Raw genomic sequence first — 21872 nt, forward strand, 5'->3', positions numbered from 1 at the left:
GCATACTTATACTAATCTGTGGTGATAAAGGTCAAAAGAGGGGAAAAGACTGAGAGAAAACATGAAGGATGCTTGGAGGTTACTGGAATTGATCTATTTCTTTATTTGGGTGGTGGTTATACTGGTATATTTATCGTGTAAAAAATAAAGCTGTACACTTAAGATTTGTGAACTTCTCTGTATGTTATATTTCAATAACAACGTTTACCCAAGAAGTGAACAACACATCAATTTATCTCACTTTGAATATATATACCACTGTACGACTTTTTATTTTAATTAAATGCAAGCAAAGAATTAGCCCTTGTCAAGTGGATTTAAAACACCAGAGTAAAAAAAGACATTTCTCCAGGAATAGCTACACGTCTTTGTCACCAGAAACTTCTGCAGATGAGTATCTATCCTATTCCTGAAGATTTGCAAAGAAAAATATACCATACCCACTATTGTGAATTCATTCCAAGCACTGAGATCAGAAACGGGATACTAAATAGGTAATTCCAAATCAAAAATCAACTTTAAAATCCCTGCTATTTCTTTAGGCAATAAAGTGACTAAGCAAAGGAAGGTACGGCACTTTCTGCTCTTGTTTTGCAGGAGACATGTTTGCTGGGAGCCGTGTCCTCAACCAACCCTGCCCCACTGAGTTTGTGTTCCGTGTGTTCACAGCTGTCCCTGAATTCCAGGTTCCCCTGTTCCTCCTCTTCCTCCTCCTCTACTTGATGATCCTTTGTAACAACACAGTCATCATCTGGGTGGTGCACGCACATAGCTCCCTCTGTACCCCAATATACTTCTTCCTCTCCAACTTGTCATTTGTAGAGATCGTCTACACCACCGTTGTGGTGCCCTTGATGCTTTCTAACATTTTGGGGTGCCCAGAACCCCATTCCGTTGGTGGGCTGTGGGGCCCAAATGTTCTTTTTTGTCACCCTTGGCAGCACGGACTGTTTCCTCTTGGCAGTCATGGCGTACGATCGCTACATGGCCATCTGCCACACACTGCACTACACCCTCGTCATGACCCCGAAGCTGTGCGTCCAGATGGTGGCCAGCGCCTTGGGCCTGGCCCTCTTCCTCTCCCTGCAGCTCACATCCTTAATCCTCACCCTGCCCTTATGCGGCCACCACCGCGAAATCAACCACTTCCTCTGTGATGTGCCTCCGGTCCCGTGGCTGGCCTGCACGGACATCTGCGTGAACCAGGCCGTCCTCTACGTCGTGGGTATCCTGGTGCTGACCGTCCTGTTCCTGCTTATCTGTGGCTCCTGTGTGTTCATCACCTGCGCCATCCTGCGCATCTGTTCTACTGAGGGCCGCCGCTGGGCATTCTCCACCTGCTCCTCCCACCTCACCGTGGTCTTGCTGCAGTACAGCTGTGGCAGCCTGGTCTACTTGCGTCCCCGGTCAAGCACCTCAGAGCATGAGGACTGCCAAATCTCTCTGGTCTACACATTTCTCACCCCTTTACTCAATCTCCTGATTTACATTCTGCGCAACAAGGATGTCAAAGATGCTCTGAGGAATGCCATCATGGGTAAGGCAGCATCTGACACCAGTTGAAGGCTTAGGGGGCCTGGGGTGGGTGTCTGTCATTTGCCATAATAATAAACTCTAAATGACAAATGCAGAATTATAATACTTTATCACACTTTGCAGTTGATATTTCTCTTTTGCCATATTTACCCCATGTCCACAATCTGCATTCATTTTCTTGAAGTGCTTTGAATAAGATTTGAAAATTTGTATAAAACTTCCAACGCAGGCGCTCTAGTGTCCTAGCCCTACTTTAAAGATCGCAGCTCACTGTCATCACACCCAGGGCAATTGCTCTGTCAGGAGCCCTCCATACACCCTGGGAATAAAGCTTGCTTCCCTTAGACATCCTGCCTCCTGAGGAGGGAGTAGGGTTAGTTTATCCTGTGAAAAGTGCCTTAAGTAAGGACTATTCATAAAGACATATTTTACTCAAAGAAATAAGTTTTATTATTGTTTTAGATTTGAATGTATGGCAAACAATTTCTTCTTTAATGCATCAATTTCCCTCACTCCATATATCCCAACTGGTCACCTTCACTTTCTTTCATTCTACCACTCCAGGAAACGGTCAGGAATTAGCGTTCTTTGACTAAGCACCTACTATGTGTCAGTCATGCTAGAGTATTGAAACCTGCCCCTGGTTGATGCCAGCACTGCCTGCATGAACCATCTATACTGGTGGCTTTCACAAAGCTTCAGCTCTTCCTCTTTGCTGACCTCTTCCTGTGCCTTCATAATGGCTGCTGCTCGTAGATCCACTCAGCAGGTGGCACCACTGTTCCTCCCACCCTCTGCTGGATGGCTGTAACATCTTCCTGCACCTGTGCCCCAAACACAGCTAAATCCTCAAGTAGAATCGGCTTCCCTCTCTGGTGATAACAGCTGACACCACACTGCTAAACCTTCCCATTTATGTCCTGAGGAACAATGAGGTGAAGAGGGCTCCAGAGACAGTTCTTAGGAATCATCTCTCCCAGTACGACTAGAGGAGAGTACAACCTCTCAGGCATGGGTCTGGAGCCAGCCCATAAACCTGGGCCTAGTTAGCATCTCCAAGAAGAGAGTGAGAGTGTCTGCCAGTGGGTATGAAAACTGATCTAAGAAATTGGTGTAACCTTTCTGAATGTCATATAGCTAAGTATACCAAAGGCCTAGAAAAGTTTCTATTCTGTGCTTCGATAATTCTTATTCTAAAATCATAACCTCAAAAAATTAACAGAGTCAAACAAAACTGAAAATATAAGATTATTTCTTAAATGTAGAAAATGAAAAGTTATTAAAATTAAGCTTCCAATGCTGGATACACAAACACAGCATCATTAAAATTATATTTAAATTAATATTTAATAATAAGAGGTAATATTTATGATTATAACTATAAGTGATAAAAGCAAGGTACAAACCTTTGTTTAAAATAGGAGCCCAATTTTGTAAAAATACATATGTGGAATGATGAATAGAAATAAACAAAAAGTTGACAAGTGTTATCCGTGGTTTGTAGCATTAGGATAATTTTTTCTTCTTTATTGATTTATGCATTTTTCTACGTTTTTTCAAATAAGATTATATTACTTTTATAATCAGAAAAATGATAATTTCTGAAAAGAATCTGAGGCTCCTATAGATTTATCTGGCACATAAACCTCCCATCATCACAGCACGATCCTCCTCCACTTTTCATTATTTTTCCTGGATTAACATTTTTTGTTTTCATTAATTCATTTTCTCTTCAAAACTATGTTTGATGCTTTTAACTTTTAAGCTGATTTCACACGGGAATAAGGAGAAGAACTACAAAGTGTTACTTATTCTGGGAACAGTCATGGATTTAACAATATATTCGAAATGCCTTCACTTCCAACTAAATGTTGGAGGAGAGGAACAGAACTCTCTGGTCGGCAGGTTGCTTATCAACATGTCCGGGCCAAGTCACATCAGAACATAATAAATCAATTAAATGTACACTGTGCTAGGCATTGTCTGGAATGCCTACCAAAGGAAAATTTTCAACTGCATTTTCATGCCTCCTTTCATTTTTATTTAATGTCACAAATCATACAGAAAATTAACCTGGAGCTCTAAAATAAGAGATGGAAATGTTACTCTGTTGGGAAGAAGGCCCTAAAGAATTGATCAGTCCTTTCAACTGAATTACTGGGCTCCCCTGGATGTCTTTCTGCACATATTTTAGCTGCATAGAATGAGGTCCTCCATCTTAATGAAAATATTTTCCCTTAATATAAGAGTCTTTCCATGAATTTATTACATTCTGGAAATAGAACACTGAGTGGAATATCAGCACATCATGAACTAAACGATGGGACTGAAATATCAATCTATGATATTTCTGGTTAGAAAATGATGATCCCCTCATAACAAGGTAGCCTCCTGGTAGCATAAATGGAACTTACAAAACTACTTTAGGTTTCCTCCACTTTTCCTCTCCTGTATCTTCACCACTTCTTTCCAAATCCTGCTCATCCCCTTCATGCAGCCTTTTGGATTTGTGAGCCTGTCTTTGGTATCAACTACCTTATAGAGACAAACTTGCCCAGAAAGCAACCTCTCTCCTCACTGACATCCTCTATGTATGCCTTTCTCAATGAATTTTATTAAAATATATCTTATCAGTGTATTTAATTGAGTACATGTCTCCACTACTAACCAGCAAGTACCTTACGGCCAGAATACATGAAGAAATTATCTCCAGTAAGTTGTGAGAGTGGATTTTTCCATTTCTTTCCTTACTGTTTTATTGGTGGATGAAAGGAAGTGTTAGTCACAGTGCTGAGAGTAATGTTTCACGTGGGAATTCCTTCCTAGCATTTCTCAAAAAATTTATTTACTTTTATATCCAAATTCTGAGAAAAAGTAGTTGAGAAATCAGAAAATTAGAACAAGTATTATAATTCTGCTGCAAGAATTAAAGCATAATAAGCAACATAGAAAGGTTACGAGTTCACAGGAATCCACTCATGTCAAGGGGAAAGCAGGAGCAGGAAACAAGACACGTGATGTCAAAGGTTAAGTGTACATATCTAGAACCAGGACAAGAAGTGTTGGGAAAGAAGCAGTCACGATCTAACCAGTCAATCTTTCTTGTAGCTGTTTCCATGTGTGTGCTCATGGCCCCATCTGCTGCTAACAGTGAGTCATTCTTGCAAATAAAATAAATATTAATAAGTTTATATTCCTAGGATATTTTATACAAATCCTCTGGGTGATGTTCCAAGACATAACAAATTTTGGAAGCAAATAATTCCTTAAACTGTCAATTTTGATATGTGATTCTGTGTAGTGTTACTAATCTTATTGAGAGATCTGAATGTTTAGTTATTCAAATAGTACCCAATAATGTTCATGGGGCATTTTCCAGTCTTTGGCTGTTCACTATAATCTACACTACTTGGTATATACTAATACACTTAATATTTACAATTATCAAACAAATTTTGGATATCTACAATAACAAGTAAAGAGTATAATGAATGTTGAAAATATTTTTAAAATAATTTATAATTTCACGCCTGTCTTGACATGAGTACAGCCATGTTTGGCCGCTCCATTGACCTACAGCCACCAGCACAAAAAAAATATAAAAGCTGCTTTCTTCGTGGTGGGAACTGGCCCTTCTCCCATGGAGATAGTTGCAATGTGTAAGAATTTCAAGGTCCTTTGGGCGTCGTAGCACGAGACTGACTGGCCATCTGTGCTGGGCTGGGATGATAACCAGAAAAAACAATGCATGTCCACAACTACTGGGCTGGACAATAGCCAGGGGGCTCAGTGCATGTATGCCACTGATAACCATTTGTGCATGGGAACACTAAATGCTTGCTCTGTAAACTCTGTAGCTGCTTATATAAACTGCTGAAAACCGAGGCCTGGTAAGAGTTCCACCTGTGGAAGGGACGCCTTGCCCAGGACATGTGATTCCTGCCCAGCCATGTCGATTGATTGACAGGACTCTCCCAGCAGTGGGGCATGGATGTTGTGAGTAATTGATTTATTGTGAAGTAATTGATCTGATGTGTTCTCTTTACGGTCATCCTGGTGTTTCTCTTTCCGGTTGATTTGTGTCATTTCCCTTCAGTCGATCTGGTGTTTCCCTTTCCGATCAGTCTGATGTTTTTCCCTCTTATTATATGACCTATTCGAATCTGCCGCTATCTCAGCCGATCTGGTGTTTCCCTTTCCGATCGAGCTGGTGTTTTTCCCTCTTATTATTTGACCTATTCGGATCTGTTTGCAGACTATCGCCTTTCCTATCCTCTATATAATAAAATATACCTTCAGTCCATTTGTTTGGAGTGGAAATTTTCTTTTACATCTCCGATCGAATCCCCCAAACCTCTCATAACAACGCCTCCCTGAAAATTCCCAGGAATTTATATTTCTCCTTCCCACATGTCGAAGACCAAGGAAACCATAGAGGGAGTGTGTGTTTGTGCATTTTTGTGTCGTGTAATTGCAACTAGTGATTGTACATAGAGAGATGGCTAGATAAGGAAATGATTGAATGAGAGAAATTATTATACAACAACACATCCTGGGCAGACAGCCTGTTTTATGGATATCGGATGGGTCAAAAATAACCTGCAATGCCACATCATATATATCAATAGATATATTGATAACGATGACAATGTTCTCTCTTCTTTTTTTTTCTCTCCCTCTTGCTTTCTGTCTCTTTCAGTAGTGACTTTGAAACCACATTGTAAAATTACAGATTCTAGTGAAAATCAGTAGAAGCTTGAAATATGAGGGTGATTATTGCTTGGGCTTCTCTTTGCCCACTAGCTCCCACTCTCACTAGTTTGAGAGTTGTCCTAGTTGCCTCTTTTGGGTTCCAATACAGTCTCATGAGAAGGGAATAGCATGGTGCTCCTAGCACTGGGAAAAAGAGGCTACTCAACAGAGATGGAGCACAATTATGCATAACCATTCCCAGATACCATAGACAACATACTCGGTGACCTTTATAAGACTATTTAGAAAGACCTCTTGGACCCGGCCCAGTGGCGCAAGCGGTTAAGTGCACGCGCTCCTCTGCGGCGGCCCGGGGTTCACCGGTTCAGATCCCGGCACGCGCGACGCACCACTTGTCAGGCCATGCTGTGGTGGCGTCCCATATAAAGTAGAGGAAGATGGGCACGGATGTTAGCCCAGGGCCAGTCTTCCTCAGCAAAAAAAGAGGAGGATTGGCAGATGTTAGCACAGGGCTGATCTCCTCACAAAAAAAAAAAAAAAAAACTCTTTATGCCATAATGTAACAATTCCTTCAATAAATATTTATTATGGACATTCATTTATGTATTTTTTATTAAGGTATAAATGACATACAACATTATATTAATTTCAGGTATACAACATAATGATTCTATATTTGTATATATTACAAAATGATCACCACAATAAGTCTAGTTATCATGCGTCACCATACACAGTTACAGATTTTTTTTCTTGTGATGAGAAGTTTTAAGATCTACTCTCTTAACAACTTTCAAATATGCAATACAGTAGTATTAACTATTGTTGGCACATTGTACATTTACTCATTTTTAAACAAAATTTAAAGAGAATCTAGCACTATTTGCCAAAGTCTCTGACTCTCTGGATCTAATGTTCATGAGGGGAAACAAGACAATAAATAAACAGGCAAATGCCATGAAAATAAGCAGAATAGTGGTGAGGGTGGCAGCGATTTAGGATGAGAAGGAGAGTGTTGAGGGATAGTGACTTGGAAATGAAGAAGGGACAATACTATGTGCCAAGCACTGGTTATCTGCTTGGAATTCATAGACAAATCACAAGATACTTGCTTGCAAGTTTAAAGAATATGAGGAAAATAAACACAAGCAATTATAAATCAATCTTTTTTTCCCAGAGTAGAGGAAAATAATATATGCAAGAAGATCATTGTGTATGATATGTCAATGTCTTCCTAAACATAAGTTTTGGTAAGTTATTCTGAGTGTTCACCAAGAAGTGTTTATATATTTTTTTCCATGACACAGGAAGTCTTAGGAACCCTAGTTCCAAAATATCTGAATTGACAACTCCCTCCCACACGCACATACGAGGCCACAGCTTCCAGCAAATCCCTGTGGTTGTACCTAAGTGTCTTCCACTGGCTTATTCTATCATAAGTCTTCTTAGTCCTGAGAAATTGCCAGGTATCTGGTCTCTCTTCTCTTGTCTAATGTGAATTAACTTCCTATTAGACTGTATGGGAGGGTAACACCTTCAATTTCAATGTTGTCATATGTAGGAACATCCTTGGCTCTGCTCTGCCTCCCAGCTTCTGCTTCCAGAATCCAGCAAAGATTTAACATCTCAACCTCTGCTTATCTGGGAGAAAAGATAGGGCAAGAAAAGATGTTCCATTTACTTGATGTGATAATAGATTCAAATCTACTTGAAGCAAAAAGGAGAAAGTGGTGGGCTTGTTTTGTTTTTATTATATTTTAATTGAAATGTAAACAACATACAATAAAATGTATGGATCTCAGTTGGTTCAGTTGGATGTGTTGGGGCAATTGCATTCAATAACGAAATATTTTCGTCACCCCAGAAAGTTCTCTTGTGCCCCTTTGCAACCAATTATTTTCCCTACCCAATCAACCACTGTTCTGACCTCCATCACTATAGATTAGTTTTGCCCATTCGTGAATATCTTATAAATGGAACTCATACAGTATGTATTCTTTTGAGTCTGGCTTTTTTCACTTAACATAATGTGTTTGAGATTCATATAGGTGGTTGAGCATTTCAGCAGTTTTTTCTTTTTAATTCCTGAATAGTATCCCATTGTATGACTATACCACAATTTCTTAATCCAGTTTCTTTATCCAATGTGAGCTTGATTTTAATGTCTGTTGCACACTCTTTTTTCTTGCTCTTTTATGCTTGACACATGAGAGGCCACTGATCATTGGGTGGTTTCTCTGACTGGCCCCCATATTCCAGTTCTTTTCCACTCCCATCTCTCACTGTTCCAGAGCCTAACACAACTGCCTCAACAAGGCCTTTCTGGAGTTATTTTGTTGTCTGAGCCCTTGGTGATTTTATCAATGTTTATCTCAAACCAGCTAAGAGAGAAGGCTGGGATTGTGGAGCTCTTAAATTATACTCCCTAGGATGCTTACCTCTCTGGAGTAAACAAAAGAGGAGAAGCTGATAGCTATTGAGCTGCTAACTATGTTCCAGGGACCAAGTTAGTTGTTTTGCAAAGATCGTCTCCAGTTTATTGAGATGGAAACAGGGGCTCTAAGGAGTTGAATGACATGCCCAAAGTCACACACCCATTAAGTGGCAGAGCTGAATTTCAAACCCAGGTCTATCTCATTTCAAAGTCCCTGCTCTTTCTGCTGCATCAACCTGAAAGAGCATCAACCAGAGGGCATTGAACCAGGAACGACTCATGTGGATTCTCCTTTTCGTTGTACCCAAACTAATCAACTGATTTTAACAAGTCACCCATCCCTCTGGGGATGAATTTATTCATTTATACAGTGAATGATGTTCTCATTGACCTTTGTGGTGCCGTCCAGCTCTAGATTCCATGACTCTGTGGAATTATTCTACATCGTGTAATTTATGAATGACTAGCAATGTTTGGTAAGGAATCAGTAAATGCAAATCCAAACACCTTATCTTGACATTAATAGTGTGCAGGATCAGGCCACAAGTTACAACTTTGTTTCTTACTTCTGTATATGACCTCAATCTTAGCAATGCTGCTCTCTTTACTGAACCCAGGATATGCAATGAGTGGTCTTACCACTTGGTCTTTGTTCATACCATCCACCTGCTTCAACACCCTTCTCTGTGTCTCCCCAAATATATAAACCCTACTCATTTTAAAAGAATGGCTGTAGTTCACATCCTGCATGAAATATTTACTAATTACCTCAGTCCACGGATAGCTGTCTCTCGCCTGAATTCCTGAGGCATGTTCCCTGCCATGCTTGATATCTGACAGCAACCATTGCACTTATCTCCACCTGCCATTGGAAACTACAAGCTCTTACTTCTTGTTTACATCTTATATCTGCAAGTCAACTGTGAGCTCCTTGAGGATAGAACCTGAGTGTTAGCCCTTATGACTTCCCCATAATACTTAGGTTAGAACAAAATACAGAGTAAAGTCTAAGTAACGTTTTATTAATAAACTTTGAGTAGATAAAATGCAGTCAGAGACTCAGAAGATTTTTCCAAGTCCTTCTCTTTAGATAGGACTAACATTCAGGTTCTATCCTCAGCAATTTCACAGCATTGTTGAGAAAATGGGCTTCTTATTCTTGGAACCATGAACCAGGGTAATCCCTAACTCTGGACGAAAGACTGTAATGAGCAATTACAACAACCACAACTCAAAAGGTCAGGGCAACTAAGAATTCATACTCCTCAGGGAAAGAGTTCTGCGTCCCACAGAAAACAACCCAGATCAGCCAAAGTGTGAGCCAAGAGTGAGGAAATCTAACGAATGATGGAGGAGGAAGATGCAGAGTGTCAATCAGAGCCTCAGGGCCAGCTACAGATGTGAGGACTTGTTTTGCTAACACTCTTGCATTAGTTTTCCAAGAGATCAAGACTGGCTACCTGTTGAAGGGGTCTCAACAGTGAAAAGAATTAGTTCTGGGTGTGGGAGGGGCAAAAAAACTTAGGTATATTAATGGGTTTTGGCTCTTTAAAGCTCACCCTTGTCTGACCAAATCTTACCATAATATTTAATTTAATGGGAGAGGATAATGGATAAAAGTTCCTTAAGGGGATGTCTGGGCAATAATGAATAAAAGGTTGAGAAACACTGCTCTAGATCGACTGGATTTGTACTTTCCTCCTCAGTCTATTTTCATTCTTTTGGAAAAATGGAGGCACCATACTATACTATAGAGTCTAAAGATAATGAGAGAGCATGAGTAGATCTGAGGAGCACAAGAAGTGGATTGTATTGGACACAAACCTTATATAACCTCCTTGTTTCTAATGACCCTGCTCACCTCCCAAATTCTGCTACCTCTTTCCAAGGTCTCTCAGCTAGCAGACATCCACACCTGTGAACCACTCAATAATTATTCAATATTAAAAAGCCAAAATTTACAGCCAGCACAGTGGCATAGTGACTAAGTTTGCGGGGTCCACTTTAGTAGCCCAGAGTTCACAGGTTCAGATCCCCGGCATAGACCTATGCACCCAAGCTGTGGCATCAACCCATGCTGTGGCGGCATCCCACACACAAAATAGAGGAAGATGGACACAGATGTTAGCTCAGGGCTAATCTTCCTCACCAAAAAAAGAAAAAAAAAGCCGGAATTTATCTTTCATTTACAACTAAGAGGCCTGAGTGCTGAATCACTGAGTCTCCAGATTCCCTTCAATGCTGACATTCATTGAAGTAGTACAGATGGCCATAACTGATCCCCTTCCCTAGAGATGGCATCTCTATGGAGCCACAATCCCTAGTGCAGGAATTTAACTCAATTCTTGAGGTGTTTACCGAGTGTTCCCCACTACTAGGCACTAGACAGAAAACAGAGAAGGAATTTTCAAAGTACATACCGTATCACTGGGAACATAAGGCATATAGCAAAGAATTCACTTGCTATGAAGAGCAATAACCAACTAAGTTATAAGCAGAAAATCAAAGTAGGAAGGGGCACCTGAAGATAAACAAGCAAACAAAACAGTAGGGTTTCCCGTCTATTCCCCATTTACCTCATTGAGACTGGGGTGTGAAAACAACTGCCTGTCTTGAAGAAAACACTTCAGGGATATTATCCCAAAGGACTTAGAGGAAGCTATATGTCCCATGTGAGCCCAACACCATGACTCTATTAACTCTGGTGCTGCAGAAAAGAATCTTGTTCTGAAAAATACATAAGAGCTGTTCTCAGTCTCCCCTCTGCTACCCTGTAAACAAGAAGTTAAGCTACTGGGTCCAGATCCAGTAACTTCCTGAGATCTTACCATCTTTCAGAGGTGAGCCTTTTTAGACTTTAGTGCTTCTCTTAGACAGTGAGGCAGGTGCCTTAGGAACTCAGAAGACTTTGTGTGGGACTGCTGATGGGGGGAGAGGTAGGATAGGAAGGTGAGATTAGAGTTTGTCACTCAAAAATACACAATCCCCATTCTGGTCAAACTCAAACCAGCCCAGGGTTTAGAGATCACAGGATACTCTAAGCCCAGTCTGTATCTTGCCTTGAGGTTTAGATATAGATGCTTGCCAGTCCTTTATCTCATTTTAGTTTTGCCTTGGAATCTCCCTTCTACATACAAGTTTTCCCCTCTCTGATTTGTAAGCCAAGCTTCTCAGGGGCAAAAAGACCTCAGAGCTACTGCTCCAGGTTCCACTGCCTTCAGTTTTCCAGAATTCCAGAGTGGAGGTTTCATGTTTTTCTGGCCTCTTCATGGAAAGACAAGCTCTTTGGGGACTTGGCTATCTCTAGTCTTTGAGAGACAAGTGATTTTGGAGATAAGTAGAAGTGAGAAAAAAATGAGAAGGAGACAATGCTAAGAGAGTAGAAAGGCAGGAATCAAAACATCTTGCTGGGCTAGCCCCATGGTCTAGTGGTTAAGTTTGGCGCACTCTGCTTCAGTGGCCTGGGGTTCAGTTCCCGGGCACGGATCTACACCACTTGTCACTGGCCATGCTATGGTGGCGACCCAGACACAAAATAGAGGAAGATTAGCTCAGGGTGAATCTTCCTCAGGGAAAAAAAAAATCTTGGCTCTGAAGCCAATATTCTTTCCAATAAGCCACAAGGAAAACCATACTTAGTTCAATCTCCCTTCCCTGCCTATGGGTAACAACTTGCGTGGTCCCTATAGCTTTCTGGTCACTTTTAGTTTAAAATTAAGCTTTACTTTGCTACTAAAGACCCACTTCCAGGTATTCAAAAGCCCAGCCCAATTTAAAACTTCAATTTCACATCCTTCAAAGCATGTGTCCTCGCTCTTGAGTTCAGGTAGCTTGGGGATGTGCAGCAGTAAAGGGGAAGAATGGGAGTGGCGAAAAGGGTTCAAGTCTTCAAATCCATTTTCATGGAATAGTAGCAGTTGGTGAGTTATGTGTGGCAGGCATGCTTTGTCATGAGATTATGTTAGGTTCTTCAGAGGACCCCTCTCAGGGACTGCTCCATTAAGCACTTCCCTAACAAGGGCAATGAATTTTCTCCCTCATCTCTTTATGACCTGTCCTTCATAGGAGAGCCTCTCCATGACCTCCTACTGCTACAGCCTCCTCCACCCTAGTAGGCTGCTCCTCGGTTGGAGTCCCAACAAGGTGGCTTAAGCCCAACGACCTCTTGTAGCATTCACTTGGCCTATAGGTAGCTTATAGATTTATATTATGCCACAGATGAGGATGCAGGATGTCCCTATGATGCTTTCCCTGTATCGTTGCCATAGTGGCCTAGTCCAGTGAGCCTCCCACCTTTAAAAGTGAGAGGCAAACACAAGTCTTCAGGTTCTTATGTGTCTCCTAAATTTCCTCCATTCGTCTAGCATCTACATGTAAATTTAGTAAAATTCTGGTCTCTTTTCTTGTACACATTCTCCAAGACCAGTTCTTTTGGAGTCCTCCTCCTGGCTTGAGTGGGAAGGAGCACCCACACTACAGTATATTTCTATAGGCATTCCTAACCCTCAGTTGTTTTTACTTCCACAAACTGTTCACTTTAATGACTCTCAAATTTTCACCTTCTCAGATTTAAAGGATAGGTGGGATAGGTCTTAGGACCAGTTTGTTCATTTTTCAGTAATTCCCTCAGGGATAACTAACATCTTTAGAGTACGGAATACGTCTATTGTCGTCAATTTAGGGCATTAAACTACATTTGGAGCCAACTGTAAAAATCACGTTCACAATCATGTTAGAGTTTAAAACGTGTTCATTGAGAAGTATCTATCATGTCTCTGTCTTTTCTTTCTAAGGCATTTCCTGAGTCTCTGCACTGCTGACATAGTTCCTTATTAACTGGTCTTTTTCCACGCTTCATTCTCCTTCAGCCTAGAAGGAGTGCCTACCTCCTTGCAATGGCTGCAGCTAAATGGTACCATATTGGGGTTTCTTGTAGGGGTATGAAGATCTTGTGTTCCTTTCTTCAGATCTTCAGAAATATGCATCAAGGAAACCAAACCACCGTCTCTGAATTCCTCCTCCTGGGACTCTCCAACCAACCTGAGCAGCAGAAGCTCCTCTTTGTGCTTTTCCTGGGTATGTACCTGGTCACTGTGGTTGGGAATGGGCTCATCATTTTGGCCATAGGCTTGGATTCTTACCTTCACACTCCCATGTATCTCTTCCTTGCCAATCTATCCTTTGCTGATATTTCCTCCATTTCCACTTCAGTCCCCAAAATGCTGATGAATATTCATACCAAGAGTCAATCCATCTCCTATGAAAGCTGCATCACACAGATGTACTTTTCTATTGTGTTTGTTGTCATTGACAATTTCCTCTTGGGAGTCATGGCCTATGACCGTTTTGTGGCTATTTGCCACCCTCTGAACTATAGGAGCAGCATGCAACCTAGGATCTGCATTTTGCTTACAGTCATTCCATGGCTACTCAGTAATATTGTTGCCCTGATACATACTCTTCTGCTCCTTCGACTGATCTTCTGTGACAGCCATACTCTCCCACACTTCTTCTGTGACTTGGCCCCTCTGCTCAAATTGTCCTGCTCAGACACAATGATCAATGAGCTTGCTTTGTTCATTGTGGGCTTATTAGTCATTATCTTCCCCTTTGCCCTCATCCTCTTCTCCTACATCTGCATTGTCAGAGCTGTCCTGAGAATCTCATCCATAGAGGGAAAGTGGAAAGCCTTCTCCACCTGTGGCTCTCACCTGACAGTTGTATTGCTCTTCTACGGAACCATTATAGGGGTTTACTTTTTCCCATCATCCACTCACCGTGATGACAAAGATAAGATTGGTGCAGTAATGTTCACTGTGGTGACACCCATGATGAATCCCTTCATCTATAGCCTGAAGAACAAGGACATGAAAGGTGCCCTGAGAAAGCTCATCAGTAGGAAAATCTTCCTCCCATTGACGCCCTAGGCATCTAAATTCCTTTTATTGCTATAACCACGTGTATGATTCTGCCCAGAGTTTGTGGCATAGTTGTGATGGTTCAGCTTTTGATGAACTTTCAGAAATCTCTTCTATTCCAACTTCTGAGGATTTGGGGCTTTTGCACATAGCTCTGGTCTTGGAAGCAAGAACTCTAACCCCCACAGTAAGTCACAACAATAAGGCACCTCTTTATAATCTATGTTACTACAAACTTTGGTGCAAATTGTTTATAACTTAGACAATAACAAGTGCATGTTGTACCTACAGTCCAGCTTTTGCAGCTTTGAAGACAGTTGTTACTATTCCTTTATTCAATCTAGATTTCTCTAGGTCAGCTTTTCTCAATGTTTGTTTCACCAAGGTACTATTCAGTGGGATGTTTAATAGTTGTAAAAATGAAGGATCTGATCTTCAAATAGTTTGGGCCAAGTCTGAGTTAAATGAAGTAAAGGATCTTAATTAGAAAACTTCTCAGAGACTTTAGTATAGTATAAATCTCCAGGAGGGTAAGATGGTATGCAGCATTTCTCAAAACTAAACTTATTCAGTCATACAGAACCTCATTCATCACAGAGTGGTTCATGGGTCAAGTGTAGTGAAAAACACATTTGGGGAAATGTTATTTCAATGGAAAACCAGAAAGTGTGTCTATGGAAGACATCAGTTCTAGTTCTAACTCCATCCCCAAGTAGCTGTGAGACTTGAGGCATGTCAGCTCACATTCTTAAGTCTATTTTCTCACCTATAAAATGAGACTAAAATCAGACCCTTCAATGCCTTCTCTGCTCAACCAGCTGCAGGGGTCTTGGGTTCAGGTTGGCAATTATACTCACAAGATACACCAAGAATCAAATTTTAAGAAAGCTTTAAGAAAAGATACAGGACAGTGTCACAACATACACAATGCCAGTGTGATAGGGGTCCCATGATTCCCAGGCATGCCTTCTAAACATCCTAGTCATTCCATTACTTGGGATGTGCATGGTCATGAGAGAAAGTGCTCAGGGGGTGTGGACCACCTCAGTCTAGGGAATCTTCAGCTCTGGGACTCCTTAGCCATAATGCTTTGCTTATCAATAGCCCCCTCAGAGTTATGTGACTACCACCCATTTTCTGGTGCAGCTGCATCTTAGCAAATACAGGTTACTCATCAGTTACAGATTCCTCCATAGCCAATTTTAACAAACAGACGGAAGTGCTCGAGTCACTGCAAAGCCATTTTAGCAGGACTGTCATGTATCTTGGATACAGTGTACAGTTATATAATTTTTGAATTACTTGCAAAGGAGATTTGACCAAAGGTCAAACCTCAGACTTCTCTGAGGCTGAGAAAGGCTACAAACCAGGTTTGACTACTTTCCTTCCAAATCCCACCCTGGATGTACTCAGACTCTAGTGATGGAATCAGGCACTTGTATTCTGAAAACACCCCTCAAGTGACCCCGATGTGCTAAAGAATCACTGAACCACATGAACTCTGAGTTCCAGTCCAGCCCTGAGATTTTGTGAATCTAGATGCCTATTGATAGATGGAGAAGTCTTTCAGACATCCGTCTTAAAAATACTCTGTAGCTGCCCACAAGTGTGTGTTCTTTTTCCCTGTCAAAATCTTCTTTTTAAATATTTCCAGATCTGTAGCAAAATATTACTAGTTATTGAATCTAATTTCTCTAATAATTGCACTGTAGTGTAGAGAAAAGATCTTGGTCTAAATCTCAGCTTCTCAGCATATCATGATCCATTTATGTGATCTAAGGGAAATTATTAAAATATTGAAACTTGTCTCCATCTGTAAAATGGGAATAATAGTCCCAATATCCCAAAATTGTTTGTGGCTACATGGACATGTATATTAGACATATACTCACAAGATATGCAGATACTAGGCACTGCAGTGCCTAGTACATCATAGACACTAAAATTTAAAAAGCGTTCCTTTTTTTGTAACTGTCTCCTGTCTTCCAACTCCAATCTACCTGCCCTCCCAAACTCGGTTTATTAGTCCCCAGTCTAAGCTGACTTATATTCTTCTTGAAACATAAAAATCCAACCTCTTTAGTAGGAAATATATAATCAGCCACTTGCCTTTCTCTATGGTATCTCAAACTTATACCCTTCATTTGAGTTTTAATTCCACCTGCTTTTATATGGATTACCAAACTAGCCTCTTAACAGTCCAGCCTTCCTCAAGTTCCTCAAAATCCACCCTATCACCCCCACAGCTCCAACATGAAACATCACAGAGCTCTGCTCTCGTTATTCCACATGGTGTACTAGAGAGTCCCAGAGTTGTAATTGAGAGACTTGATATCTGGCTCATCTCTGCAGCTAACTCATTGTGTGGCAAGCCATGATAATAACCTCAGTTTCTTTTTCTGTAATATAACAATTGACCTAATACGAACAAGGAAGTTTTTACAACAGCATGTCTCATTAAAACCCATATATGTAAAACAGAATATGCAAAAAGGGATGCCTGTAAGGAGAGTCAAGAAAATATTATCAGTGGTTGTGATAGATTGTATTTTCCAAAAATGGACACAATATTTTCCATCCTACATGCTCTTGAAGAACCTTGCCATTTCCCCATCAAGAAGTGGAGTCCGTGTCCCTCCCCTTGAACCTGGAGGGCTTTGGGGACTGCTTTGACTAATAGCGTAGCCCAGGAATGGTGCTGCATGATTTCCAAGACTATCTAGGAAAAGCCAATACAGCTTCCGCCTGGCACTTCTTTCTCAGGTTGTGCACCTCTGGAAGCCTGAATTGCTGTGTAAGATGTCCTGCTGCTCTGAAGACGCCACGCTGGAGGGACCATGTGGAAGAATCACATAGAGTTAGAGAGAGGGGCCCAAGGTGCCCAGCTGTTCCAGCTCACACATCTTTGAGTCTTCCCAGCCAGTCATACAACATATGAATGAGTGAACACTCGTATGATCCCAGCCTCAGCTCTGACTGCAAACACATGAGACTTCAAGTGAAGACAGCCCTGCTGAGTCCAGTCAACCCCTAGAACTGTGAGAGATAACAATAAAATAACTCATTAAGTCCCTATAGTTTGGGGTGATTTGTTACACAGCCATATAACCAAAACAGTGGGTTTTTTCATGGAATAGAGTGATTTATTTTATACTCTGTATTGCTTTAACATCTTACAGTAACTGTCATTTTAGGAAGACAAAAAAACCTTTCTTATTTTAAGGAAAATACACTGTTTTGCCTATTAAGCTATCATGCTTAGCATGGTGTCATAATCTTCTCAGCTACATAAACATCAGTTGAGCATATCTGTAATTTTCTCTCTTTATTCTGGTTTCATCTAGCCCATATTTGATATAATAAAACCATCAGGGTTAGACCTGGGTCAATTGGTTTAAATTGATCATCAATGGTCCTCTATTACCTCTGACTTGCAGGTTCTACAGGAGGATGTATCCATTCTAAGGTAAAGCTCCATCAGCAGTGAATCATAGGGAAGCCGATTTGGCTAGAAATAGACTTGTATGCTAGTTAGGAGTTTGCATAGAAAGTGAATTGGGATTAAGTTTGGGACACAAAAGACAATTGGTTAAAAAAACAGAGGATCACAAACTTTTATGAAAACCTTGACAAGTTTTCACAGAGGAGAGGCATAAATCTGTACCTAGATGCTTCTATTTCCCTGAGTCATTCTCCTGTTTGTCATTTTTAACAAACATCTATTGTAAACCTTCTATTTACCGGTATCTGATTCTGGCCCTGGGACTATTAAGATGAATAATTCACAGTCCATGCCTTCAATGCACTCACAAACTAAAGAAAGAAACTGACATAAAAATAACTTTAAGTGATCTTTAAGACTGGATAAGCAAAGACACTATTTAGTCAATCATTAATATCATTAGATTTAGAAAGTATAAATATTTTGTGCAAAGCACAGTAAACTGAATTTTATGCTATACTTGTTCTTTTGTGTTAGCCATTTCTGAGAAAAGCCAACTTATGGTTTTATGAAAAAATTAACAGAAACTCCTGCCGTCCAAGTGTAGGAAACACAAATGCAAGAGAAATGTCTAGAAAAAAAAACCAAAAAATCCACACACCGGGTAGGAATGACTTGTAAGATCTGATGTATAAGTGTCAGCAAATATTCTTTTATTGATTCACTAAACAGATATTTTTTTGAGTAACTAGTGAGAGTCAAACGGAAATGAGACAGTGCTATTGTTCTCCTGGCTCTTACTTCATAGTGTGTGAGACAGACAATGAATATGTGAATAAATAAATGGTGGCAATAATACGAGGCAGCCAGAAGGCCTGTAGCAAAAAGTAAAGCAGCATCAGAGGATGGACGATGACACAGGATGGAAGGGCTATTTTAGGTATAGAGGTTCAGGAGCTGGAGAAGCCCTCTCTTAGGTATTAAGCCGAGAACTGAATAAAATAAAGAAGTGAGTCATCAGAAGATCTGGGGAAACACATTCCAAGACAAGGGAAGAGCAGGTATAGAGAAGCTGGTGTGAGAAGAGTTTGGCATCCTCAAGGAATAGTAAGCGGATGGGACTAGGGGCAAGGAGGGGAGAAGTAAATATAGTCATGGAGGTAGTTAGGGACCCAACCTGGCTGAATCTTATAGGTTATGGTAGAAACTTGGAATTTTGTTTAAATACTTTAAGTATTTAATAAAATAACTATTTAAATCCATGGGTCTAGGTGAAATTACCTGAGTGACTACACAGGGAGAGAAAGACCTGTGATGAAGCCCTGAGTAACTCTAATATTTAGAAATAAGGACTCAGCAATGAATTCTGAGGAGCAGCAGCCAAGGAGGTAGAAAACCAGAATAAAGTAGTGTCAGGAAGACTGAGGTAGAAAGTGAAAATTATTCCAAGAAAAAGGAGGGATCAACTGTTTCAAAAACCACAGGAGCCAAACCATCACTCCTGAAATCATACTTTCTAATCTCTCTTCAACCCAGGCAGCTATCATCCCTAGAGATCTCTTGACCAGTCCTGCATCCTCAGGGTTGAATTCAAATGGAAACTAGCTCCGTCACAACCTATTTCTCAGAAGATGATAATATCTCAAATTTCTTCTTTGGCTCCATCTTCCTTCCACCGCTTATGCCTCCCTCTATATTCTCCTTTTAAAAGAGGAATTTAGATGACTTAGAACTACAAACCCATTTTCAAACTGGAATATGGCTTTAGGCAATACATCTGTGACCTTTTTAACCAGCAAAGAATGCTCAGGAACATCTTCTACTTTCTTTGATAATGAAAAGAATACTATACTATGACCAAGTGCAGTTTATCCTAGAAATACAAGAAATATTTAACATTCCAGAAGCAATTAATGTAATTCACCATATTAATAAACACAAAATAAAACTATATGACCATCTTAGTGGAAGCAGAAAAATCTTTTGACAAAATCCCAAATCCATTCCTGATTTAAAAAAAAAAAATCTCAATAAACTGGGAATAAAGGGAACTCCCTTAATATGATAAAGGGCATCTATGAAAAAATTTACATAATAAATGATGAAAGACTAAATAGTTTCCCCTAAGATCAAGAACAGGACAAAAATTTACACTCTCATCACTTCTATTCAAAATTGTATTGGAAAGAAAATAAGTCAGAGAAAGACAAATACTGTGTGATCTCACTTATATATGGAATCTTGAAAAACCAAACTCGTAGAAACAGAGATCAAATTTGTGGTTGCCAGAGATGGGGTGGCAGTGGCAGGGAATTGGGTGAAGGTGGTCAAAAGGTACAAACTTCCAGTTATAAGATAAATGAGTTCTGGGTATGCAATGTACAACATGATGACTATAGTTAACAATGCCGTACGGTATATTTGAAAGTTGCTAAGATCGAAAACAGTACGGAGATTACTCAAAAAATTAAGAATAGAACTACCATACGATCCAGCTATTCCACTGCTGGGTATTTATCCAAAGAACATGAAAACACCAATGCATAAAGATACACGCACCCCTGTGTTCATTGCAGCATTATACGCAATAGCCAAGACTTGGAAGCAACCTAAGTGCCCATAAAGGGACGAATGGATAAAGAAGATGTGATATATATACACAATGGAATACTACTCAGCCACAAGAAATGATGAAATCCAGCCATTTGTGACAACATAGATGGACATTGAGGGTATTATGCTAAGTGAAATAAGACAGAGGGAGAAGGTCAAATACTGTATGATGTCACTCATAAGTAGAAGATAAAAACAACAACAAACAAACACATAGAGACAGAGATTGGATTGGTGGTTTCCAGAGGGGAAGGAGGGAGAGAGGAGGGCAAAAGGGATGATTAGGCACGTGTGTGTGGTGATGGATTGTAATTAGTCTCTTGGTGGTGAACATGATGTAATCTATGCAGAAATAGAAGTGTAATGATGTACACCTGAAATGTATATGATGTTATAAACCAATGTGACTGTAATGAAATAAAAAAAAAAAAAAGTTGCTGAAAGTAGATCTTAAAAGTTCTCATCACAAGGGAAAAAAATTTGTAACTGTGAGGTGATGGGTGTTAACTAAACTTATTGTGATAATGATTTCACAATATATACATATATCAAATCAATATGTTGTACACCTTAAACTTATATACAATGTAATATATCGATTGTACCTTAGTAAAACTAGAAAAATAATTTAAAATAAATAATAATATTAATGAGGACAAAAAAATTGTTTCAAATTCTAGCTAATGCATGTGAAAAAAGGAGATTAGTTGTTGCCTGAGGGTATGAAGGTGTGGGTGGTGGGAAGGGGCAGGTGGGAGAAAATACAATGGGGTAAAAGGAAACTTTTGGCAATGATGGAGATGTTCATTATCTTGATTGTGGTGATGATTTCTTGAGCGTGTTCATATGTCAAAACTTACCAAATTGTACATTTTAAAATATGTGCAGTTTACTTCATGTCAATTACACCTCAATGAAGCTGTTTTTTAAAAATCTTAGCAAATCAGAAGGAACTTCAGACACACCCCCTGAGTAGCATCTTATGAGATAATAGATGATAGATAGATGATTGATAGAACAAAATAATGAAATATATATATTTTTTAATGCTATTACATGGTAAGAAATAACAATGATCAGCTTTTGGATAGGAATTTTGAATTGTTAGGTGATCACTGAAGATTGAAAAGAAGACATGAAGGCAAGATTGCTTGGAGGCACTGTACAGCTAAACTACTTACTGGAGGAAGTTTGACTCAAGAGGTGCTCTGGAAGG

The 21872-nt window shown here is 40.0% G+C and overlaps 2 protein-coding genes across 2 annotated transcripts; both read left to right on the plus strand.

The window, feature by feature from the left end:
* Window positions 1-602: 602 nt before the first annotated feature.
* LOC101398303 (olfactory receptor 10Q1-like) lies at window positions 603-1563 on the plus strand. Its single transcript, XM_014793104.2, is given in 2 exon segments — window positions 603-869; window positions 871-1563. Coding segments are annotated over 2 exon segments (960 nt in total).
* Window positions 1564-13623: 12060 nt separating this feature from the next.
* Window positions 13624-14610, plus strand: LOC101398047 (olfactory receptor 1S1-like). Its single transcript, XM_004437750.1, has one exon. It carries the CDS (start codon window positions 13624-13626, stop codon window positions 14608-14610), a length of 987 nt encoding a protein of 328 aa, XP_004437807.1.
* Window positions 14611-21872: the final 7262 nt, after the last annotated feature.

Source organism: Ceratotherium simum, chromosome 34, assembly GCF_057802395.1.
Source record: "Ceratotherium simum simum isolate JZ-2026a chromosome 34, ASM5780239v1, whole genome shotgun sequence".
Taxonomy (NCBI): Eukaryota; Metazoa; Chordata; class Mammalia; order Perissodactyla; family Rhinocerotidae; genus Ceratotherium; species Ceratotherium simum.